The sequence below is a fragment of the Nuphar pumila genome, chromosome 6 (assembly GCF_984573655.1).
Source record: "Nuphar pumila chromosome 6, dmNupPumi1.hap1.1, whole genome shotgun sequence".
NCBI lineage: Eukaryota > Viridiplantae > Streptophyta > Magnoliopsida > Nymphaeales > Nymphaeaceae > Nuphar > Nuphar pumila.
Window position 1 is genome coordinate 115698613 of NC_143254.1, and position 24236 is coordinate 115722848.

Consider the following 24236-nt stretch of genomic DNA (forward strand, 5'->3'; position numbering starts at 1 on the left):
TGTATGAGACTATTCTCTCCTAAGGCATTAATATAAAGTCACTTTTAATAAGTGCATGCTATTAATGTCTTCTTTCAGCGGCTTTCATATAAAACCATATTATCGCTTTCTCAAAAATAAAGAGAAAATCACCTTTAATAAGTACATTGCTATTAATATATTTTTTCACTTTTTAAGCATAATATTAAAAGCATATGCAACAGGGATTAGTTGGAGGAAAGGAAAGATCTTTCCTAAACGAAAAATAATTGTGCTATACAAAAAATGATGCATTTTCAAAAAATGCCCATAAAACCCATCAACAAAATTGCATATAAGGTTGCGATATTCCAAAAAAATTATGAAACTCCTGATGAGTTTCGCGCGATAACCTGTGAAAATCAAAAAATTTGCGAAAGTTCGATAATTGCGACCGAGTATCGCAAAGCACGTTGATTTTTTTTCTTCAAGTCTCCACCTTATGAAATTTTGAAAGAGTATTGCATGACGTATTACAAAATTATGAAAGTTTGGTATTGCAATTTTTTTAATTTGAATCGCACCTGTATTGTGAAATTACTTTTGCTTGTAAAATTTAATACCATATAAATGATGCTTTGTTTCTCAACCCCATTTTTGGTGTCCCTCAACGAAGTTTTTTCACAACCCCTAGCATTCTTATGGTCCCCAATCCTTTCGATGATCTTTCGATAACATTTTGGCAACATTCAGGCAAATATTTCAGTAGGTGGCGACTTTGCGAAAACCCCTCATCGATGGCGGTTCATCAACAGCTGTTCACCAGCGGTGAAAAAACTCAAACTTCGGCCCCCTTTTGCGAATTTCCTGCGAATATTCTGGTAAAAACGATCGACAACAATTTCATCGGTGTGCCTCAACCAAGTTTTTTCTGATAAGGTTACTGATGACTAGGTTTTTCAGTAAATAGTTTTTTATTGTTATTTTTTTCAGTAAAAGCCTTTTTTTTAATTGGTTGTATGTGTAAGTTACGTCCCTTGGCTGACTTGTTTTTGTATATATATATCTCATTCAGTTTAATCAATTTTTTTGGTGTATAACATTACATGTGAGTTTTCTCATTTTTTTTTAGTTTTTGCATGTATATTATCCAATTTATTGATGTTATCATAGGAATCAAGTTTTTTATTACGAGATGACATCAAATAAGAGAAAAAATACACAATTTACACCTGCCATCACAAAGAAGAAAATAAAAAAGCAGAATAAGCCGATCAGGCTCAAAGAATTTGACGTTTACGTGGTGTTTTATGAGACTTCTTAACACGTACAGTAGGCTTGCCACTTCGATAGAGAGGGATCCTGCTCCAGCACCAAAATTTGGTTGTCAGATCTTGTCCACCGAAAATACAACCTTAATGATCTATAGCGTAGAAATCTGTGTTCATCCAAGCATTTGTATAAACTTCCAACAAATCAACTGCTAAAATTTTCAAACTGACCTATAATTGCTATTGATTCTGCAAAAAAAATTGATGATATTACATCTAGATATTTGTTTCTCATCACATAAGCATCGAAGGAGGGGAGGAGTGAGGCTAGGGTTGGGGCAATTATGGAGGGTCCTAAGGCAGAAGATGTGAATATAGTCTCAGTAGAAGGTCTTTAAGCAATTGTGGAGGGTCCGCAAGCAGATGTAATTATGGGTCTAGTAGAGGTAGATGAGAGCAATGCTAGGCTACATAATACACATGAGATTCCTCCTCCCATTCAACAAGAGTGCATGCTTCGAGTAGGAGGTAACAACAATAAACAATGTCCGGTGTCGAGGGATAATTTCTTTTCTATATTTCTTTTCTATATAACAATTATAGTTGTTCAATACCATAATAAACACACACACACACACACACACACACACACATATATATATATATATATATATATATATATATATATCATGCATGCTATGCATAACCATGTTTTTATTTATGTGTTTGTGTATTTGTGTATTTGCATTTCAATTAGTGAAAATATTATAACTATTGAATATGTGCATGTGAGTGCAACAGTCACATCAACCTCCACTACCTTGCATGCACTGATTCTTCTCTTACAAAGTACACTCGTGGTTTCTAGCATTGACAGAGTCCCACAAGGATTTGCTGGATCAAATGCATTTTCGAAAATTCTTCGAGATCATCCCATGGAACATCAACCATAGTGTCATACTTTTTATTATGCAGGTTTAGAGTTTGTCTTCAAACATATTAATCTTCAAAGACATTGAGATGATAATTATGTTGGAGGATATGACACAAATAACTGGATTGAAGTGCCATGGAAAGCCAGTGACTGGACGTTGATGGGGAGAATTTAAGGATTTGGGCTGTGTCCTCATAGATGTAGATGATGAGCCCTAAGACTGCGTTGGGTCAAGTTATCTTGGTTGATGAACCGCTATGACTCCACATTGACAAAGAGTTTTGATGGAAAGTTGGTGCTGACTTTTGGAGGGAAGGCCATAAAGAATATGCAAAACGACATGAGAGTATTCTTGCTCTACTTTTTTGTTGCATGCTTATTCATCGACTCGGGTGGAAAGATGATCCATGGATCATACTTGAAATTATTGCAATCATTGACTTCTATCGATGAATATGCATGGAGAGCTACTGTTCTTGCACACATGTATGCTGGTTTGTCTGAGTGCAAGACTGACAAAAAAATATTGCAGGCGTTTTGATTTTTTTAGAGGTATTCATTATTTTATGTTTTCTATTTGATATTTCTTTGCATTTGTTATCTATAAATTAGTGATATGCTACTAATCCTTATAGGTTTGGATATGAGAGTACATATCCATTGAAAGACCATTGAAACATTACCCTTTTCCTAAATTTTCATGTGTTGTAATGTGAAAGTAGACACGTGACAATAAGGATATAAATGATCGAAAAATGTTGGGTCCTAATATCAATAGGGCATCTTGCATAGCACAATTATAGAACATCACCGAAACACATGTAAGTTTTCTTTAAATAATTTTTTGGAGGTGTTCATTCTTTTGGTGAAGTTATTCATAACATTTGTTATGTTTTAGGTAATGTGGTGCTCCTACATAGATGCGGTAAATGAGGACCATGAGGATGTGGTTGTGGACCTGAGAGACCTCACAAGGAGTGACATTTGGTTGCACAACATGAATAAAGTTAAGCGGCAACTAGCCAGCTGAGTGGTCTGACAATTTGGCTTTGTTCAACAAACACCATGTCACCCTGAAGTAATTAGTAAAACAATACATGGCACAGTAAAGGATAATAAGAAAGATTACCCCACTTTGTTTGAATACAAACTGAAAGACTGATACGATGGTGGGGAAGACATTAACAGGGAATCCATAGTCGATGTACACAGGGATAAAGAGAGAGATAATGTCGACATCGAGTTGAAAGTTGGAACTACAACAAGTGCTGCCAACACAGATGTAAAAAGTGTCCGTTTAAAGGAAGAAGTTGCCAGGTTGAGGAAGATGCTTAACTTTCAAGGTTCTCTTATCGCTAATTTGCAAAATTATATCAAGGAGCTACTATAATAATGAATTTTGTGGTGTACATAATTAAACTTTATACATTAATAAAATTTATTATGTACATTAATTGAACATTGTATATTATTGAATTTTGTTATGTATATTAATTGAACTTTGTTATGTTATGTATAAATTAATGAATGTGTGTGTGTGAGGTAATGAAGTTGTTTATGAATGAATTGTGTATATAATAGGAAATGAAGTTGTTTGATTCTTGTTTTTTTATTGATATGTGTTGTTTATGTAACATGATTTTGATTTTTTTCAGCCACTTCAATTGTGTATAATGTGTATATAACATGGAATAGACATATATTTGCAACTGATGATTTTTTGCACCAAGAAGGAATTTCCTAAGGTACGTGCGAATTTTCGTTCATTCTTTTTTAAATAAGAAAGGAATTTTGCAAGGTATGTGACGTGATATACCTTGCGAAATTCTTTTTTGATTTAAAAAGAATGAACAGAGATTCACACGTACCTTGCAAAATTCTTTTCTGATTTAAAAATAAAAATAAAAATTTGCACGTACATTGCAAAATTCCTTCCTAGTGCAAAAGTTACTTAATACCTACTATTCAAGAGAGTAGCAATGCACCTAACTTTTCTCTAGTACGGATGAATGACATGAAATTCAATCATGATTGGGTTAGAACGCCATTCATTGCATGAATAAATGACATCAGAGTAACCCCTAAAGGCAATCTATCAGGAGTACCCTTGATCTAAACTTGTACATGGTTGGCAGGGCAATAAAATCAAATTGAAGATACCCTAGATAACTACTAAAACACAAAAAAGAGTCATTAGTTCATTGCTTCATTATGTAATGGAGCCAACCGGCAAAGGAAAATACAGAATAAATAATTGAGAAAGATATGAGATATCAAAATCATTTTTGTATTTAAATTTTTTCATGATTCAACTGAATTTTTGTATGGGTCTTACTGCATCAAGAAATATTTTGGACAATCATTTTTTAAAGCATGTTGACCTCCCAAGGAAAATTCATAATTGATTCTCATAAACAAATCAATCACCTATTACATTCATAGTAAAAAATTGCCGCATAGTTATCCACATAAATTTAAAATTTTATATATAATTTTTTTACATCCATATTCAATACATAATATCTCGTCCACATTCATGGATTAAAATCCGCATAGTCATCCACAAGGTCCTTATTATATACACAACCATCATCAAACAATACCCATGATTGCCCAGATCTCCTATAATCTCTCATTGCTATCCTACTCTGACTTAGACACTTCATCAGTTTTCATTATCGTGAGCTTAACCCTCATTTTCTTTCACTGCTCATGGACGATCTTCCTTTCACATTTATAAACCTTTATCATTCGACATCTAACTGCAATTACATTAGCCCCCAAAAAGGTCACTTAACAAAACATGATTAGTAACATGGTAACATGGTGTACTTGTGTAAAATTTAATGGTTTGCCTAATCCTGAGTGTTGCATATATAAAAGGACATATATTCCACGATCTACTTATAACATTCACATACCAAGTGAACAAACATGTACAAAAGTAATTACCAGTTTGATTGCTTAGGAATGTCTTACATAATAGTGGCTAACCGTTCTGCATAAATATCGTAGCCAATCCATTTAAAAAAAAACTAACCGACAACATAATATTAAACCGAATGCGTACTTGAACAAAATAAGCACAATATTAAATAGGTAATAATATTACATAGCATATCTATGATATTATTATCAACAAGTTTTATAGTTTCCATCAAATTGTACAACCTTAACTTTTTTGCTTCCATATTTATCTCCCAAAGAATCCAGTGATAATTATCCCAGTTGACATGAATCAAGATCTGTAACATAAATTGATTCTAAGGCAGTTGTGCAATTTGAATTTTATGTTATGTAAGCGTATACCTTATTATATTCATAGAACGAATAAGACACATTGCCAAACTTTCAACATGCACATACCCCATCCCATTGTAGGAAAGTTTCAAGCAGTTGTAGTGAATTTCAATATGTACCGATTAGTTTCTATTAGAAGGAAAAAAAGAAGAAAAACATTGCTTTATAGATTCAAAGAGAAGTACGTGGTCTTGGTCTTTGATAGATCGCGTCATTCTATCATTTTTTGGATGAGAAAACTACTAAGTCTAAGTATGAATCTTTCTAGGTGTTGCATCAAATAGGTAAATATACTCATGTTATTTTTAAAAGAATCCATATACGATCAAAACAAATAAATACACCTAAAAAAACTTATAATATATTTCACTAACAAAAAAAGTTTTTTCAAAAAATAGTAGCACTTCACTATATTTTGGCTTCATCGGATTCTCTTCAGTCTCAAACACCATAATTGTGTTGGGTGATTAGTCGTTGACTCCTTTGCTTAAACCATGTTTAGATATTGTGAGTTATCTATGATTTAAATAGTAGGCATTATAATTTGCAGACAATAAAAAAATAGAACATTTAATTAAAAACATATTATGTAAACTACAAAGGTTTGCTAGGTTTACCCAGTATCTGAAAAATAAAATTCAATAAGTGCATTCAGCAGATAAAAAATACACCATTTCTATCAAGATTTGTAAATTGAACAACAAAACAAACTTATATGCAATTAGTTTTATGTGAAAAATAAAAAATAAGTTCAACCATATCTACTAATTATAAGTTAGTAGATAAAAGAATCCAAAAACGTAAAAGCTCGTATACATGTTAATAGGCACATAAATATCAAGACCATTTTTTTCTCTACTAGACATAAGCCAATTCCTTCATAAACTTTGTATTCCATTGTATAATCACAATTTGATCAAATGCATGTATTATAACGGCTAGAAGACTTCTATGTTCTTTATAAATGATGTATCAATTGAAGAAAAGATCACAAAATCATGCAATATTTGACACCAAGTGCTTTTTACTCATAATAACAACATAAATTATGGACAAATATAGTTTTCTTAGGAACAATTGAGTTTGATGCATTCAAGAAACTATGAATTAGGAAACAAAATATACAAGTAACAAGAATCGTTGCCTTGCTACAAGCAGATGAACTCATGCTTAATTTAGAGATCATGCACATGTATTAGCATGAAAATAAGAACCTAGTTGCAAGCTCTAGGAATCCATGCATAATCCTAGAAACACCTTGAAGCCATCAAAGTACCTTGAGGAGCTCAAGTTCTATCTCATGGATACCACAAAAGATAAGATCTCTAACTCCAGTCCAGAATAAATACAAAAAAAATGTCATTCTTAAAAAGGTTTCACGATCAAATGCCAGTAAAGGTTATTCAGATGAGGAATTAGCATGCCAATATCTTCCTGCACCTCTCTTCATGTGTCAACATGCTACTTAAAGGCATACTCCATGATGTATATTGGTGTAGACTTTTGCATGTGATATCAAACATATAGCCTTCATTTCTATATACTAATGTTGACAAAACCATCGAATATTGACAAAAAATAGATAAAAATAAGTAACTATAGTTGAAAATCCCTAAAGATCATAAACCCTAAACAGTAAATCCGATGACAAATATTACATGTTTACATAGGATAACATCTACAATAGCGAAACATATATACTAAGTCGACAACAATAACCAAATAAAAAGAAGAGGAAACTACATTGTAAATAAAAAGAGAAAACAACAAAACAATAAATATATTGTACGAAACTCATATCAATAGCTAACCAGAGAAGTGAAGAAGAAGGATACTCCAACCTTGCACGTGGTGAGGCAAACAACTTTCATGGGAATCATTGGAAGGGTGGGGGTTCTAGAGGTAGGAGGATTGGGGTTACTGTTCTTTTAAAATACAAATGAGAAAAAAACCTAAACGCTCATTTATATGAGATAAAATTTCACAATACATGTGCAATGTGAATAAGAAATTTCACAATATCATATTTTCACAGATATTTTGGAATTTTGCAATACTTCATGCGATACTCGTCCCCAATTTTGCAATCTTTTTTGGAATATCACAATCTAAAATGCGATTTTGTTGCGAGTTATGTGGGTGTATTATTTTAGCATTATGACATATGAAAATAAAAAATTTGCACCTATGAGAGGTAAATGCATCAATAAAAAATTGAGAACCTACAATATTGTTTATTCGGCCAATTTGGTAAATTGTGAGAAATTTTTGAACACTACAATCATTTTCCGTTTTTTGAACCTATAAATAGAGGATGCATGCAACTTACAAGCCTAGGTTTTTGGGACTCTTGGGTTATTTTGCTCTGGTCCGACCCAATCCATTTTATTATTCGATGAGACACGGGCAGGGTAGTGACACCCAAGCCCGGATAAAGTCGGGCCTAGCCTGACAATTGTCAGGTTGGACTCTCAACAGACTGACATTTGTTTTAGGAATATCCGGATCAGCCCGGTCTGGCCCTATGTCCACCCCTGTACCAATCTTTGGCAGGTCCTCGTCCTCATGCCAACCATAGTCAGAAATATCACCGTATTTTTTGGAAATCTTCTGATTTTATTACAAGATTTTCAAAAACTGAAAGAATATTAAAAAACGTGACATATTTAAAATATTCACATATTTTGAAAATCTCATGTTTTATTTGTGATATTATTGCATTATAGATGAAATGTTTATGTTTTCCTATATATATATATATATATATATATATTTATCTATTTTCTTGTATGTTTTCAAATTTTAAATATACTGATATTTCAGGAAAACACATTTTTTTAATTTATGAAAACAATAAGGTAAAATGTGTCCACCACGTGATGAGATTCTCCTTTGTTGAGAAAATCCTGGTATTGAGATTTGTGACTTTGGTGCCAACAACAAATTGGTTGAACTTTAGAAAAGGCGATCAAGTTTTAGAGACGATCCATTTACAGCCTTGCCACCGATGCGAATCATAGTCACCCATCCCATCCGACGATGGCTGTCTGGGAGCCGTTCATCTTGAGATGAACGGCATCCAGAGCACCTTTGACCAGATCGCCATCACGCCATCCTAGCAATGCTTATCTGTTACGGTATACGTAATAGTAATACAGTCACACAACGTGGTCTTGGGGTTGGGGGTTACTTTGTTGAATTGTGGATTTAGACCGGAGGAACCAGGAGGCGGTCCGCTTAGACCAATGGGCGGGTGTGCCACGTGTCCGTCTAGCCTCTCCTGGCTAGCCTGATTCACCCTTCCCCTACTCGGCAGATTCCCAGAATATGCTCCGACCATCCTTCCTCGTAATCCGATATGCGTTTTCTTTTCTTTCTTTTCTGCTCTCTCTCTCTCACCTCTCCCTCCTCTTCCTTATAATCCTCCCCTTCTCTTCCTCACTTTTCATGCTCTCTCTCTCACCTCTCCCTCCTCTTCCTTATGATCCTCCCCTTCTCTTCCTCACTTTTCATGCTCTCTCCCTCACCTCTCCCTCCTCTCCCTTATAATCCTCCCCTTCTCTTCCTCACTTTTCATGCTCTCTCTCTCTCTCTCTGTCACATAAACCAACCCTTTTTTCTTTGCTACCTTTTCATCTTTCTCTCTCTCTTAAAAACCATCATTTTCTCTCTCTCTCTCTCTCTCTCTCAAAAAGAAAAAAAAAAGAGATGGATAACTCATCAAGGCTGAAACATGGTTTCAAGTTGCAGGGGAGAGACAAGCAGGGAAGAAAGATACTTGTGGTCATAGGAAAGTATTTCCCAGGTTGGTTACCTTTGGTCTTTCTTTCTTGTTGATTTCTTCATGGACCATGACATTTTTTTGCACGTTTTCTGATAGAGAAATCTCTTTCGGTGTTTGCATATATGTGCAGCTCGGCTCGTGAGTCCGCAAGAATTGAAGAGGTACTTGGCAGAGCATGTGTTTCCCCATCTTGAGAACCAACCTTTCTGCTTGGTCTATATACATTCCCTGGTTCAAAGAAACGACAACTTCCCGGGGATCTCGACTCTCAGGTGGATATACGAAGAAATTCCGGCCACCATCAAGGAGAATCTTGGAGCTGTCTACTTTGTTCATCCGGGGCTGCAGTCTCGGCTCTTTTTCGCCACCTTCGGCCGCTTCTTGTTCAGTGGAGGGTAAGATCATTAGCTATCAACAACTCCTTTTTCTTTTAATTAATTTATTGTTTTGGGATTTGTTTGTTGGTTGTTTGTCTTGAAATTGATTCTGGTTTTTCTATGTTGTGCAAAAGAAGGTTGTATGCTAAGTTCAAGTACATAAACCGTCTGGAGTTTCTGTGGGAGCACATGAGGAAGAGCGAGATAAAGATACCTGAGCTCGTCTATGACCATGATGATGACTTGGAGTACAGACCACTCATGGACTACGGTTTGGAAACGGACCACCATGGCTTCCAAGACGCACCCACCATGGACTCTACCGCTTCCATGCATTCCTTGAGATGTATATCATAGTTCATAGGGCTTTTGTGGATATGTTTTTAGAGTTTTTTTTTTGGTTCTATGATTTTGGGTTTTCGTTAGTATTGTAAAAGATCATAGGGATAATGATATGCGAAGCAGGGCAGTGTTGGATAAGGTTTTGGTTTAAATATTTGTTAATGAGCGGATTGTTATAAGATAAGACTCTAGTGACGTGGTCAATAATTGATCAAATCGGACTCTACATTGTCCATTTAGTGAAGATCAACATTTGAATCGACAGAGTTTGTCTTGTTTGCAGGATATTTTTTTAATTTAAAAATAAATTGGCTGAGAAAATACAAATTTTTGAGATTAAAATAATAAAAATTTTTATATAAAAAATGTATGATTAAAGGGCCGCTATTAAATGCTGAAACCAGTTATGAGGTCAGATTTTATATTAATGAAACAACTTGCATGAATTCGCCTTAATGTTGTTGTTGCATTGAAGGTTAGAAGAACCGGTTCATATCAATTATGGCATATGATGAGCCCACACCAATCTTCAACCCTTTAGTTTTAAAATTTCTTTGAGGTGTTTAAAGTGGGGCCAGAGAAACGTCGCATCATCTGAGATTCGTTATCAACGGATTGTAAGTAGGGGGTATCAAGGGGTCGGGTTTGTTTCATACTGGATTTGAAACTAGATTTGGTTTTGATTTTCGGGTATGGTATTGGGTCCAGATTTAGGTTTAATCAGATTTGTTTTTTAACAGAGAAAACGGGGGTTAGTCTGTCTCTTACCAGTTATACAACTAATACCATTGGAATTCGAACTTGTCATAAGAGAAATTATACCCGAATAAGAACTACATAAATCATACTCAGGTTATACTCTGTAAGATAATATTTTTATCATTTTTGCATTGAAAAATTGCAGGTTTTAATCATAACTCGGGTCGACCCCGGGTCTGAAATAAAATTTTACATGCTATATTTGAGCCTCTGTATATATATATATTATGACGAAAGAACCCTCACCGAAAACCGGGTCACTAGCGGGCCGGGTTGAGGACCTATTATATTACTTTTGAGATGCATTATTGGGGATATACAGGTGTGGGCCCACTCATTTACACCTTTTGTCTTTAGCCCATTACGACCGTGCTATTCTTCCGTCAGTCGGGAATGGACTTTACCTGCCGTGTGGGCCTGGTTGGGTCACGTTCTCTATTTTGGGGGGAGGGTTAGACCGACCCCTGCCAGCATCATTGGGTTTTGATCCTACAATGTCCCAACACAAGCTGACCTACGCTAGCTACTCCTGTCATACAAGCGAAGCCCCCGTTGGTCAGGCTTGGGGGTTTTGAAAAAAAAAAGCGTTCAACCGTTGGTTGAGAGTAGGGGTGGCAATTTCTGACACGACCCGCCAACCGGACCCACCTCTTAGACGGGTTCGGGTTGGGCTTAAGCCAACCCATTTAATAAACAGGTTGACCCGCATAACCCGTTTATTAAACAGATTGGGTTCGGGTTGGGGGTATGCCAACCCGCCAACCCGGCTGACCCATTTAATAAACGGGTTAGGCGGGTGGGTCAACCCGACAACCCGCCAACCCATCTGCCAACCCGCCAACCTGACCCGTCAACCCATCAACCTGACCCTCGAACCTGAGAACCCGTTTACCCGACCCAACCCATTTATTAAATGGGTTGACGGGTCGTGTCGGGTTACCCGTTTATTAAACGGGTCGGGTTCGTGTTTGCCACAGCCGACCCGTTTAATAAACGGGTCGGGTTCGTGTTTGCCACAGCCGACCCGTTTAATAAACGGGTCGGGTTCGGGTTGAGGTATGCTGACCCGCCAACCCGCCAACCCGACACGATTGCCACCCCTAGTTGAGAGGTAGATTTTATTGTGAATAGGGGTGGCAATCGGGTCGGGTTGGTGGGTTGGCGGGTCAACATACCTCAACCCGAACCCGACAGGTTTATTAAACGGGTCGGCTGTGGCAAATACTAACCCGACCCATTTAATAAACGGGTAACCCGACATGACCCGCCAACCCATTTAATAAATGGGTTGGGTCGGTAAAACGGGTTGGCGGGTAGCGGGCGGGTTAGCAGGTCGGGTTGGTGGGTCGGCGGGTCGGGTTAGCTGGCTGGCGGGTTGACCCACCGGCCTAACCCGTTTATTAAACGGGTCAGCCGGGTTGGCATACCCCCAACCCGAACCTGACCCGTTTAATAAACGGGTTAGGCGGGTCGACCCGTTTATTAAACGGGTTGGCTTAAGCCCAACCCGAACCCGCCTAAGAGGCGGGTCGTGTCAGGTTTTGCCACCCCTAATTGTGAAGGGCAATTTAGGTTTTAAGGAATCTTGGATGAAAAAACGATCTAGGGAGCCTTGGATAGGATTGATAAACGAGCTGCTTGACATGAGTCAAGCTGAGTAGTTCGAGTTAAACAAGTGGGGTTCGATCTCACTTTTTTTTTTTATATTTACACATAAAAACCGCTCACTGGATCAGAGACCTAGAAGCTCTGACTCTACCGTTCTTACGATCACTGTTCTGGCAGCATAAAACTCCTTGGGCATACCCCTTTCACCCGCCACGCTTCGACTTGCGCAAGGCCTGCCTAGCGGCCTAGGCTCCATTCCACTGCGACAAACCTCTCGGGGGCAGTTCGATCTCACTTGTTTATAAAAAAATATACTCATTTAGAGTTGAAAGAAATAAGATTACAAAAAAATACATGTAAAATGTAATTTTTAATACTTAACATGCTTATACGAGTCAAGCCAAGCTTAGTATTTATTGTTAATATTCAGTTTGTCAAGCTTATTTTACAAGTTAGAAGCGGCTGGGCTTGTTTCTCAGCCCTAGCTTTGAATACTGTTCCTCATCAACCATGAATAATACTTGAAATCTATTAATTGTTTAATTTTTAAACAAAATTATAACCATTCATTTTGCAGCCGTTAATGCTGTTAATCTAAAAAGTGGATGGCATCATAAACAGTCATAAATCTCATTATAGGGATTTTTTAGGCATAGGAAATCTAGTGATAGTTTTCGTATATTTAAAATTTGAAAATATATAAATATCATGTTAATAAAGTGTTAATGTCATGATAAAATACTTCCATAATAGGTGATATTTTGAGATTACTTTTTTAAAGATTATATTGGTTTGAGTATTTCAATATAAAATCGAAAGATTTAACAAAAAAAAAAACAGTAGATATTTGTAACTATAAATCATAAAAAATTTTCAAGCCCATTTAAGTAAACACCATTGTTCAGATGGCCATTGGAATGATGCTTGGACTCTCTTTTGTCTAAGTTTCTTGAACCTAGGTGTAAATGGGTTGGATATATATAGGCATTATCAAGTTGGACCTAATCAACCAACGGGGGCTCCGTGTGGTTGGTAGGAGCAGTCACTCGTCTCCTGTGGTTGTACCTTGCAGGTTCAAAACCCAGTGGTATGTTGAATAGTAACTGGTGGGTGTCTGCCTAACCCCAACTTGCCTTTCAAAAAGAGAAAAGTTGACTTAATCAAGTTTAGCATAGATCTGGATTCAGATTCAGATTCAAAATAGAATGGTAAACAGTCAGAATCGAATTCAAAGCTGACTTGCTTAAAGTCTAACATTTATATGTACTAGGATCCAAATTTTTCTCCGAATGAACTTGGATTCAAATTATAATATGATCTCATTTTGGCTTCCAAATGCGACTAAACAGATTTGGTTGAAAATCTGTTTTGAATTCTAATTGTTCACCTTCCTACTTGGAAAAGAGAGCTGTCACCAATAGAATGTCAACAGCTCAATAATTGTTAACCTTCAAAAAGTCATGCAATGTGGCACTTGAACTTAGGACGTGAGGCTAAAGAGTCAGTTTGGGGCTCAATATATTCAAGTTGGAGTGAGTCTACATCTCTCTTCCTCTCTTTCTTTGTCGAGGATATGATAGGGACGAGCCTGAAGTCTTTTTCTCCAAGACTACCCTCTAACAAAAAGAAATCCTACAGCTGCCCCAACTATCACATTCTCAATTAATTAGGACATGTTTCAAAAAAAAAAAATTTCTTATGACTCGATGTCTTGTTATAGTAGGATCTCATAACGAACTTGTCCTTCCTGTTATGATTCTGTCTTTGTCATGTTTCTTGAACTGTCTTCAATCATGATATGATGCTTTTGCCACCAAGCCCCCATCTTGTCGAATGCCAGGGCTAATCTTCTCAAATATCTCATTAGAGATTCATGATGCAGTTAGATCATCAAACTTAATACTCTCCTTCCCGTACAAAAGAGTAGTCTTCAAATTTGCATACCTCTAAACAAATGATTTCAAGAAAATTAAAGATTTATTATCCTCTTCAAGCACCACACCTGATTTTAAGAGCTGACTTGCGATCTTGTTGAAGGCATTCAAATGCTTCAACACACTTCTACTTTCTTTAATCTTCAAGTCATAGAGTTGCTCCTTCCAATAGAGTTTGTTTGTCAAGGACTTCATCATATAGATGTCTTTTAGCATTTTTCATAGCCCTTCTGCAAATTCTATCTCAAACATGTTCTACACCATCTCATCTGCAAATCATGACCGAATTGTGCTTGACGCTCTAAAATCTAAATCTTTGTTGCTCATAATAGATGTCCCATTAGATGTTGCCTTATCACCAGTTGATGCCACGAGTTTACTTAGCCTACTAAAAAATGCCTTGTACGCACTTTGTTGAATCAACATATCCTTAACCCTTCTTTGTCATAATGCAAAGTTTTCTTTGCCATCAAATTTCTCCACCTTAAGCTTAATATTCATTATCCTTGATGCCATATTTGATATTTCCTACAACTAATAGCTATGATACCACTTGTGATTTTGAGACCTATGCTCAATATTAATTATACTATGTTGGATATGATATTAATGCAATTAGGGAACATATAAAATCACAATAAAATCATCAAAGAAGTAAATAACTACAAGACAAATGAATTTTACGTAGTTCAACAAAATCGTCTACATCCACAGGAAGAATACCAAGAGTCTTTATTAATATAATCAATCACCAATATAAGAAAAAATAAATAGTCATAAATGAGAACAATCACACCTATCATTCAACCCACCAAAAAGATTGATTTGTGCATCCAAGATCTTCTTTGTCACTAAAAAAAATTGACACCTTCTCTCTCACACTCCTCTAAAAAATCAAGAGAAGCCCCAAAACCCTAGAGAGCACACCACTCTCTCTCTCTCAAACAAAGAAACCAAGAGTCTTTTCTAAAAGAGAGCACACCTTCTCTTTCTATTCTCTCCTTTTTAGAGCTTAAGAAAACCCAAGTTTGCTTTTTAGTTCACAATCCCATCTCATGTGGGGAACCAAAAAGATAAAAAGAAGAGTTCAAAAAGGACTCTCATGGGACACATGCGGGTCCTATTAAAGCCACAAATCAACACGTGTGTATAGGGTTGGACAATGGGCCAGGGTGAACCAAGCCTAGGACCAACCCAGTTGGTCAACATGTCATGCTTGACCAAGCCCAGCCCATGAATGGTTGATCAAGCACGTGTACTCATCGGGTAGAGCTTGGCTTGTCAGAGAGTTGTCCAACCCTGCGTGTGTATTCTTCATTAGACATTAGTCGCATGTATAATATTTTTTATGATGAGGAACCCTCATTGAAGTGAGGAAAAATCTTTGGTGAGGCCCCACGGTAACGCTCTAAAAATTTAACTCTTTTAAAAATTATGTAAAAATTTAAAACTTTTGTTTTATATTAAAAATGGCAGTGAAAACATTTCAAAATAGGGTTCAAAACCTCGAGCAGGTTACATTCTACTCAACAACGATCACACTAAATTAAGAAAGCTGATAACATGATATAAAAAGTACTTTCATTCCAAAGAATGAAGTATTACAAAACCAACAATAATATCATGTATCTGAATTCAGTCCCCGAGAAAGAAAAATAATTGACTCATCGACAATGCCACAACATTTCGTATCTGTTCTGGATCATATTCTTTACCTAAAATCATCCACCCATAAAAAGGGTCAAACTTGTGAAAGCCTAGTAGTGATTCATATCAATTCCAAGTAAAAGCATAATATATAATATTATAATACGATGTTTATAAATCTAGAAGTCACAGTGCATTTAGATTATACATTTCAGGAAATCAATAGATATGCACCAATCAATGGAAAGATACATGATTCTAGAATGTTAATATACTGAACAATAAAAACAATTCAAATGTATACTTAGGAACATTCTTTAAGTTCAGTAAAATAATAAGTGTGAGCAGGAAGATCTTATGATTCAATATTTAACTTCCACTGTAGGTGCTCATAGGGGTAGCTTCGAGTTGCAACTAAGATAGTACGAAGGTTTATTATGTTATGTATGTTAATATCCCGCATGACTAATTGACTTTGTAACTCCACAAGGGACGATCCAATGACTAGGAGAGTAGTCTACCCTGGGCCAAAAATATGGATGCACTTTAACCTCTTGCAGAAGTATGGATACTACCAACCTAGGATATATTTGTAATAGATCCTATCTCCTACCTCCGATGATCAGAGACATCGAGTCATTGCCACTCAAGGAGCATGATTCATTAACAACAATGTCAATCAGAGTTATACCAGCTACTCTGTTCAAGGTAGGCATAAATCTAGATGGATCACAGGGACTTTTTCTTTCTTAATAAGTATTTTATTATTACACGTGCCTCTTATCAGAATTTCAAGGCATCGAGTGCCCTCGTACCCCTTTTGGGTAACTAACATTTAATATTTTAGTTATATGTTCCCTCCCAGCAGCATATCGCCTATGAAGTCAGATCTCTTTGCTCATATGAGCACTTTGCCTAAGAAGGTGGATCCCTTTAAGTGTGTGCGTAAGCATGCATTATCTTTCATAATTGCTTTGGTGTTATTAGCTCTTTATGAGCACTTTGCCCTTGAAGACAGATCCAAGTATCACATAAATCATGCATATGAACAAAATACAAGTCACATGCCACACAATATGATATTCAATTCATATTACTGTGATTCTTCTTAACCTTGGCTCTGTCTTGAGCCAAAATTTTGCACATCAGAATTCTTAGGCTTTACGTAAATACATATTCATATGGCCCATAGGGTTTCACAAACCCTAACTTGATGGTTTGATCTAATTGTTTATGCAAGCATAGAATAATACATGTGAAACTTATAAATGATTGCATGCAAGTACGTAATATTACATGAGAATAAATGATTTTATGTAAGCTATTGTATTCATGCCTGAAGTTAGACATACAAGTCATTATGCTTGATTCTTATGATGAAATATGTTGTATTAATATTTTTATTCACATGGAATATCTAGAAATGAAGTCAAATAGGTATGAGTCAACTCTTACCAAATGTGAGTTGACCCTTACCAAACAAAGTCATTTGCCAAAGTCAAGAGTTGACCCTTGCAGTGCAAGAGTCAACCTTAGCATGGCATGAGTCTATACCATCCATAAACTTACTTAACCATAGCATGAGTCGACTCACCTAGCCAAGGGTCAACCCTTGCTATGCATTTCTTTGACCAGGGGTTGACTCTCTGTAGGAGTCAACTCTACAGAACATAAGAAAGAATGCAGGGGTCAACTCTTTCTTCAAGAGTCGACCCTTGCTGTAACTAACATAGGCTGGGGGGTGGGGGGAGTCGACTCTCTCTGCAAGAGTTGACTCTCCAGAATGCAAGAATTGTAGGGCATGCAGCGAATGCAGGGAATACATGGAATGCAGGGGATGCAGGAGTTGAATCTTCTAGCAAGAGTTGACCCTGCAAGCCAATATCATTAACAGGGGTTGACTCTCTGCAGAGCAAGAGTCGACCCTCTAGTACGTAAGAACTGTTGGGGTCAACTCTCTACAGAGCATGAGTCAACCCTGCTAGATCGTATAAGGGTAAAGGTAGGGGTAGACCCTTGCCACAAACAGCAATCGACTCATTGTATAGCATGATTCGACCCTCGAGCAAGGCAAAGTCTAGTTATTTTTGCATTAATGTGAGTTAAAACACCGTTCATAAAATAACATGCAGATTTACGAGCATTTGATACAAGATCCTACATAAAATATTGCATGTGAACACATGCAACACAAATCATTGCATACACACACAAAAGAATACATATTTCTTCAAAATACATACATACATATACATACATATATATATATATATATATATATATATATTATTCAGAGATAACCATTTCTTCGTAGAACCTTTAGTTGTAAAATAATTATAAAACATCCATTTCCTTGTAAACTATCCATTTCTCTTGTAAACTATTTGTAAAATATTCATTTTCTCATAAAATGTTCATTCCGGTGCATTAATAAAAAATAACCGATTATAAAGTCAAACATTATAATTTTATGAGCATATGGTAGAAAGAGACCCTACCTTGTAGCGTGAAGCTCCGTGATTAATGGAAGATCCCAGAATTACAAAGATTTTCCTCCAAAGCATGCAATGATAGCTGTGTATGTCGATAGTTCAAAGATAGTGAAGACTAGTGCATGTGCCTAGGGTTCTAGATTGCAAATACTAAAAAGTATAAGTGTGAATCAAAAGATACAATAGTATTGGTCCAACCAACCAATTCACCATTGCCTTGGGATGGTTCCATAAAAACCTAAGTCAAACAGAAAATAATAGCACCCAAAAGTCAACTCTTGCCTAGCAAGAATCGACCCATACTATTAATGGGTCAACAACAATACACCTTACAAGAGTCAACTCTTAAGGAAGAAGGGTCGGCCCTCACATGTCACCATAGCAAAGGTTGAAATAACACCCTGCAAGAGTCGACCTTCAATGAAGAAGGGTCGACCCTCGCGGGTCAAACAAAACTGAAAAATAAACTCAAGAGTCGACCCTGCAAACTGAGGGTCGACCCTGCAAACTGAGGGTCGACCCTCGAGGCTAACTGAACTATATATTTACACTAAGGAGTTGACCCTGCAAGCTAAGGGTCGACCCTCAAGGCAAATGAACTGAGTTCTAATTAATGTAGCATTGCAGGAATCCAAAAAGTACATTAAATTAGGAGTTTAGCAGAAAATCCTACCTCGAGAATAAAGTGTCAAATGGAGGTGCCAATCTTGCATGTGGCTTGGTGAAGCCCCAAAACAAGAGGAAAATAGGAGAGATTGGGTAAGGGAGTGAGAGGTAACTAAAGAGGGAAAGTAAGAGAGATAGAGGAGTCAACTTAGTGTGAGCTGAATGAGAATGAAAGGGGGGAGGGGGTTGAGTGGTATTTATAGTGTAAGGAAAGGTTCTATGGGGTGACAAGTATTGCAAGTTATGTAACACTAGGTGAATTTTATTTACTAAGTGACTAATGAAGTCCGCACTTGGTAAGAAAAAATGAATACATATTTTTTTTTTGGGATGGGTTTATTGGATTTGAGTTGGATCCCATGTGATCCAATTCAGATTCAAACTGACCTGAGTTTATAGTTAGGGTCTCAGTTGCATTAACAAGATCCTAATCTAGTTAATGTAACTAAGTCGAAAACTAGTTACTTTAGTTTAATACCTCTTAATTAAAAATAATGATTTACTAAAATGCCCTAAAGTCAAAAGTAATGACATGTATGATCCTAAGTTGGTCAACTCTGTCTAAGATGATTATGACCCTCAGGTCGTAATTGACCGTAAAACTTTTTCAAAATAACTATTTTACCCTTAAAATCTGTCGAGCGTATTCCGAATACGTTTCAAATATGTTTTTAACCAAATAAAGACCGTCTTTCTCGATTTATCAATATAAATGCAACCCCGTATTTAAAAATTATACAATAGGCCTTAAAAATTATAATTTTGCTCTTAACCCTCTTTTATTCATCGTAATTGAGTATGTTTTCTAGAACTCATAGTAAATATGTTTCTATATATAAAAATTTAACTAAAAAGAAATTCCTTATTTAAATTATTGCAAAAAGGGTACAAAAATTATGGTCATTACACCTACACCATCTTGCTTTATGTGGCCCACCTCTGAAAGCTAGAAACACACCTATACGTCAACGAGTTTAATCCAAGGTCTACTTATTTTTATCCTAGCATATATATAAATTGATGTGTGGATTCCTTCTTTAGTTAAATAAAAACAAAATATCATGCATCATATATACCCTAATTAGATGTTCTACAAGCAAAAATTAAGGGCAATGAAATCCAAAAAAGAGGAAATCCTAAGTGATATAAAAGCATAAATAGGGGTGCCAAAAGTTTGTTTCTTTATTTTTTTAAATGACATTCTTAATATGTATTTAGGCATGTAATTAAAAATTTGTTTGGCCATGTGTATATTTTTTTATACTTCTCCTCATTCCCTAAACCAACTCTCTCTCTCTCTCTCTAACCATCATTGTGTTCTCTCCACCCTTACATTGAATTTTCATTTAAAATCAAACAAGCCTATATGTCCTTCCTTATGTTCCTCTATAAAGGTATATTTCTTTTTATTGCTATATTTGGTTATGAGATAATATTCTTAAAAACTGATGGTTCATATGCTATTTTATAAGACCATAGCATAAGTTTGCACCCACACACACACATGCACACATATTACACAAGTTACAATGCATGCAATGACAAAAAAAAAACATAGACTCATCAAGCTCTATTTATTTAGAGTTCAAACCTTAGTGAGGACCATTAGACCTAACAATGATGCTTTGAAACCTAATCGCATGTCCCTATAACTAGTTGTTTGAAACCAAGGCAGGATTAGAGGAGAAAAATCCAAGTATCTCCATCTTATTTAACTCGAGAAGAAGAAAGTCTAAAGTGTAGAAATCTCAATTGCAAGAATTAGCTTGTCGGGAAGGTTCTAAATTTTAGAAGAGAGAAAAGACAAAAAAAATTACCCTAAATAATCAATCAGTCATTGATGTCATAAGCTAATCATCATAAGCTAGTCATTTTTCTATAAAAGCATTAATTTCATTGTATAATAAAGGCATACATCATGCATGATCATGGGCATACAAGAGTTTAGTCATAGGGATCTTAGGACTGAAGTGTTTGTGGATAACTCTATCATTATGCATCCCGAACCACTTAGTTCAATTGCCTCCCTCTGATAGCCCAGCGGCAAGCTAGCGAGGAGGGCATGATCCCCCTACTATGGTAAAAGCACCTAAGGCGGTCCCTATCAGGGCAACACTACAAAAAAATAGTTGATTAGCGACGGAATTTAGCGACGGAGTTATATCGTCGCTACTTAGCGACAGATTAACGAGAGAAATGAATCCATCGCTATATTTGTAGAATTTTACGAAACTAGCGACAGAAAACATTCCCTCGCAAAATCCGTCGCTAAGTAGCGACGGATTTTGCGAGAGAATGTTTTGTCGCAATAAATACGACAGTTAGCGACGGAATTGCGACGGCTAAGATTCCGTCGCAACATAGCGACGGCCTAGGCGACGAAATATTTTCTGTCGCCTTTTTTGTTTTTTGAATTACGATGGCTTAGCGACGGAATTAATCCGTCGCTAAGCCGTCGCTATATGTCGCATTACCCCTAATCCCAGCCCTCTTTTTCCTTTCTCCTTTCGCTGCTCCCGCCCGCCGCCCTCTCCCTCCTGCCGCCCTCTTCCTTCCGTCAACCTTCCGCTGCCGCCGTCGCTGCCCGGAGCAACCGCAGGTACGTAAATGGATTGGAGGTCGACCCCCTGCTTTTTCCGGCAGGGGGTCGACTCTGCCAGGCGGTCGACCCCCTGCGTTTTCCGGCAGGGGGTCGACTCTGCCAGGCGGTCGACCCCCTGCGTTTTCCGGCAGGGGGTCGACTCTGCCAGGCGGTCGACCCCGGTAGGTGGTCGACCCTCTGCCGTGTCCGGCCGGGGGTCAACCCTGGTAGGGGGTCGACCCCCTGCCGTGTCCGGCCGGGGGGGGGGGGGGGGTCGACCCCCCGCCATGTCCGGCAGGGGGTCAACCCCTTTTGATGTCCGGCAGGGGGTCAACCCCCTGCCTTGTCCGGCCGGGGTCGACCCCCTTGCCGTCTCCGGCCAGGGGTCAACCCCCTGCCTTGTCCGGCAGGGGGTCAACCCCTTTTGATGTCCGGCCGGGGGTCGACCCCCTGCCGTGTCCGGCCGGGGGTCGACCCCCTGGTTTCTTGCTCTTTTTTTTCTTTTTTCAGAAATTAGGGTTTTTATTTTATTTTTATTGTTTAGTTTTCTTTGATTTTCATTGATTAGGATTTTTTATTTTGATTTTCATTTATTAAGCAATTGAATCAAATTTCTTAAATTAAGGCTATTTGTAGTTAATTTAATTAGGGTTTTTTATTTGATTTTGTTTTATTAGGGCTTTGAATCAAAATTTAAAAATTAGGGCATTTTATAGTTAATTTGATTAGGGTTTTCTTGGATTTGATTAGAGCTTTTATTTTTATTTTCTATGATTAGGGATTTGAATCATAATTTTTTTAATTAAGGATTTTTAGTTAATTTGGTTAGGACTTTAAATCAAATTTTTTTAATTAAGGCTTTTATAGTTAATTTGATTAGGTTTTTTTTATTTATTTAGAGTTTTTATTTTTATTTTCTATAATTAGGGATTTAAATCACATTTTTTTAATTAATACTTTTTAGTTAATTTGATGAAGGATTTTTTTGTATTTGATTTTGGCAGGTTTTTTCCTTGTTTGATTAAGGTTTAAATTGTGGCTTTTTTATTTAATTTTATGGTTTATTTTTCTTATAGTTTATGATGTTTTGGTTTATTTATAATTTATTTTCTTGTATTTTAAGGTTTTATGATTTAATATGGTCGAATAATTTCATGGTGACTTCATTTTAAAACATCATTTTTTTTTGCAGATTTCTCAACAGAACTTGCTTGTGCCCCGCCACCCGTGGTAAGTAAGTGACAAAAACAATGCAAATCGGGTAAATACCCGTGGTGAGTAAGTGATGCAAGCGCATCACATGTTATTTAATTTATTGAATATAACACTTTATTGTTCACACACTCACTTAGTTGTTGATATCTATGACTACTTTGTTGGAGTTCGGAGATCATGCTGAGCATGATTTTAATGTATGAATATGGAAGTGTTCTTATTTTTGGAGTACGGAGTCCATGCTATGCATGGTAGTAGTTAGTGGGATATTGAAGTGTGTTTGCTGCAGGTACATGTTTGATATTTGTTTGATATGAATTATTTCGATGTATTGCAATGTTTGATGTGATTGTATCCATGCTTACATGTAGTTACTTTCAATTTGATTATGTCTTCCATGTGAAATTGTATACTGAAAGCATGCTTCAAATGAATGTATCGTGTCATGAATAATTTGCACATGAAAATATTAAGTTATCAATGCATGCATCATAATTCTTGTGATTGTATGACATCATATATTGCATGATAAATTTGATATTTTCTTCATCATAGTATTCTGATGGTTCTCTTTTAACTGGTTAGGATACTATTCGTAACATCATACGACAGAATGACTGCAAACCGTGAATGGATGTACCGTAGGATAGTAGACAATGAGTTATCGCATGAATATATGGATGGTGTCGACAGTTTTATTGAATTTGCAACGGCAAGTGTCAGTACGGTAGATCCCACAGGTCGGATTAGGTGTCCCTGCAAGATTTGTAAGAATAATCGATTTGTAGAACCTCATGGCGTTAGACATCACCTATACAGGAAGGGTTTTGTGAGTGATTATCAGAACTGGACGTTTCATGGAGAAGAATTTAGAAACGATTTTGATGCACGGGTGAATGTGGTGCACGATAATCCATATACGAATTTGATATTTGATGCTGCAGGAACAGAACTGGGTTCTGCTATGAGTTCTAGTGATGTAAGAACTGTCGTAGATGAAGAATCACCAAACGATGCAGCTAGTAGATTTTATGATTTACTTAGAGATGCTGATGAGCCACTTTGGAACGGTTGTGAGAGTCACACTATCTTGTCTGCAGTTCTTCAACTAATGAATTTGAAGTCCGAGTATAATTTGAGTCAATCATGTTTTGACCGTTTGTGCATGATTGTGAAGAGTATGTTGCCTAAAGATGAGAAATTGCCACAAAATTTCTATCGTGCGAAAGTTATGGTCAACGCTCTAGGTATGGGTTACAAAAAGATTGATGCTTGTCCAAATCACTGCATGTTGTATTTCAAGGAGCAGGAAAACGACATATCATGCCCGTCATGTGGGCATCCTCGGTTCAAGCCAAAGACAAGAGG

The 24236-nt window shown here is 36.8% G+C and overlaps 1 protein-coding gene across 2 annotated transcripts; it reads left to right on the forward strand.

The window, feature by feature from the left end:
* Positions 1–9026: 9026 nt before the first annotated feature.
* LOC149835820 (uncharacterized) lies at positions 9027–10293 on the forward strand. Of its 2 annotated transcripts, none has more exons than XM_090010681.1 (3): positions 9027–9268; positions 9378–9642; positions 9759–10293. In XM_090010681.1, the coding sequence occupies exons 1-3, from the start codon at positions 9172–9174 to the stop codon at positions 9979–9981; spliced, it is 585 nt and encodes a 194-aa protein (XP_089866807.1). In that variant the 5' UTR covers positions 9027–9171; the 3' UTR covers positions 9982–10293. The 2 variants fall into 2 exon arrangements, with proteins under 2 accessions (XP_089866807.1, XP_089866808.1); XM_090010682.1 differs by having other exon boundaries at positions 9046–9268; positions 9762–10293.
* The last annotated feature ends 13943 nt before the right edge of the window (positions 10294–24236 follow it).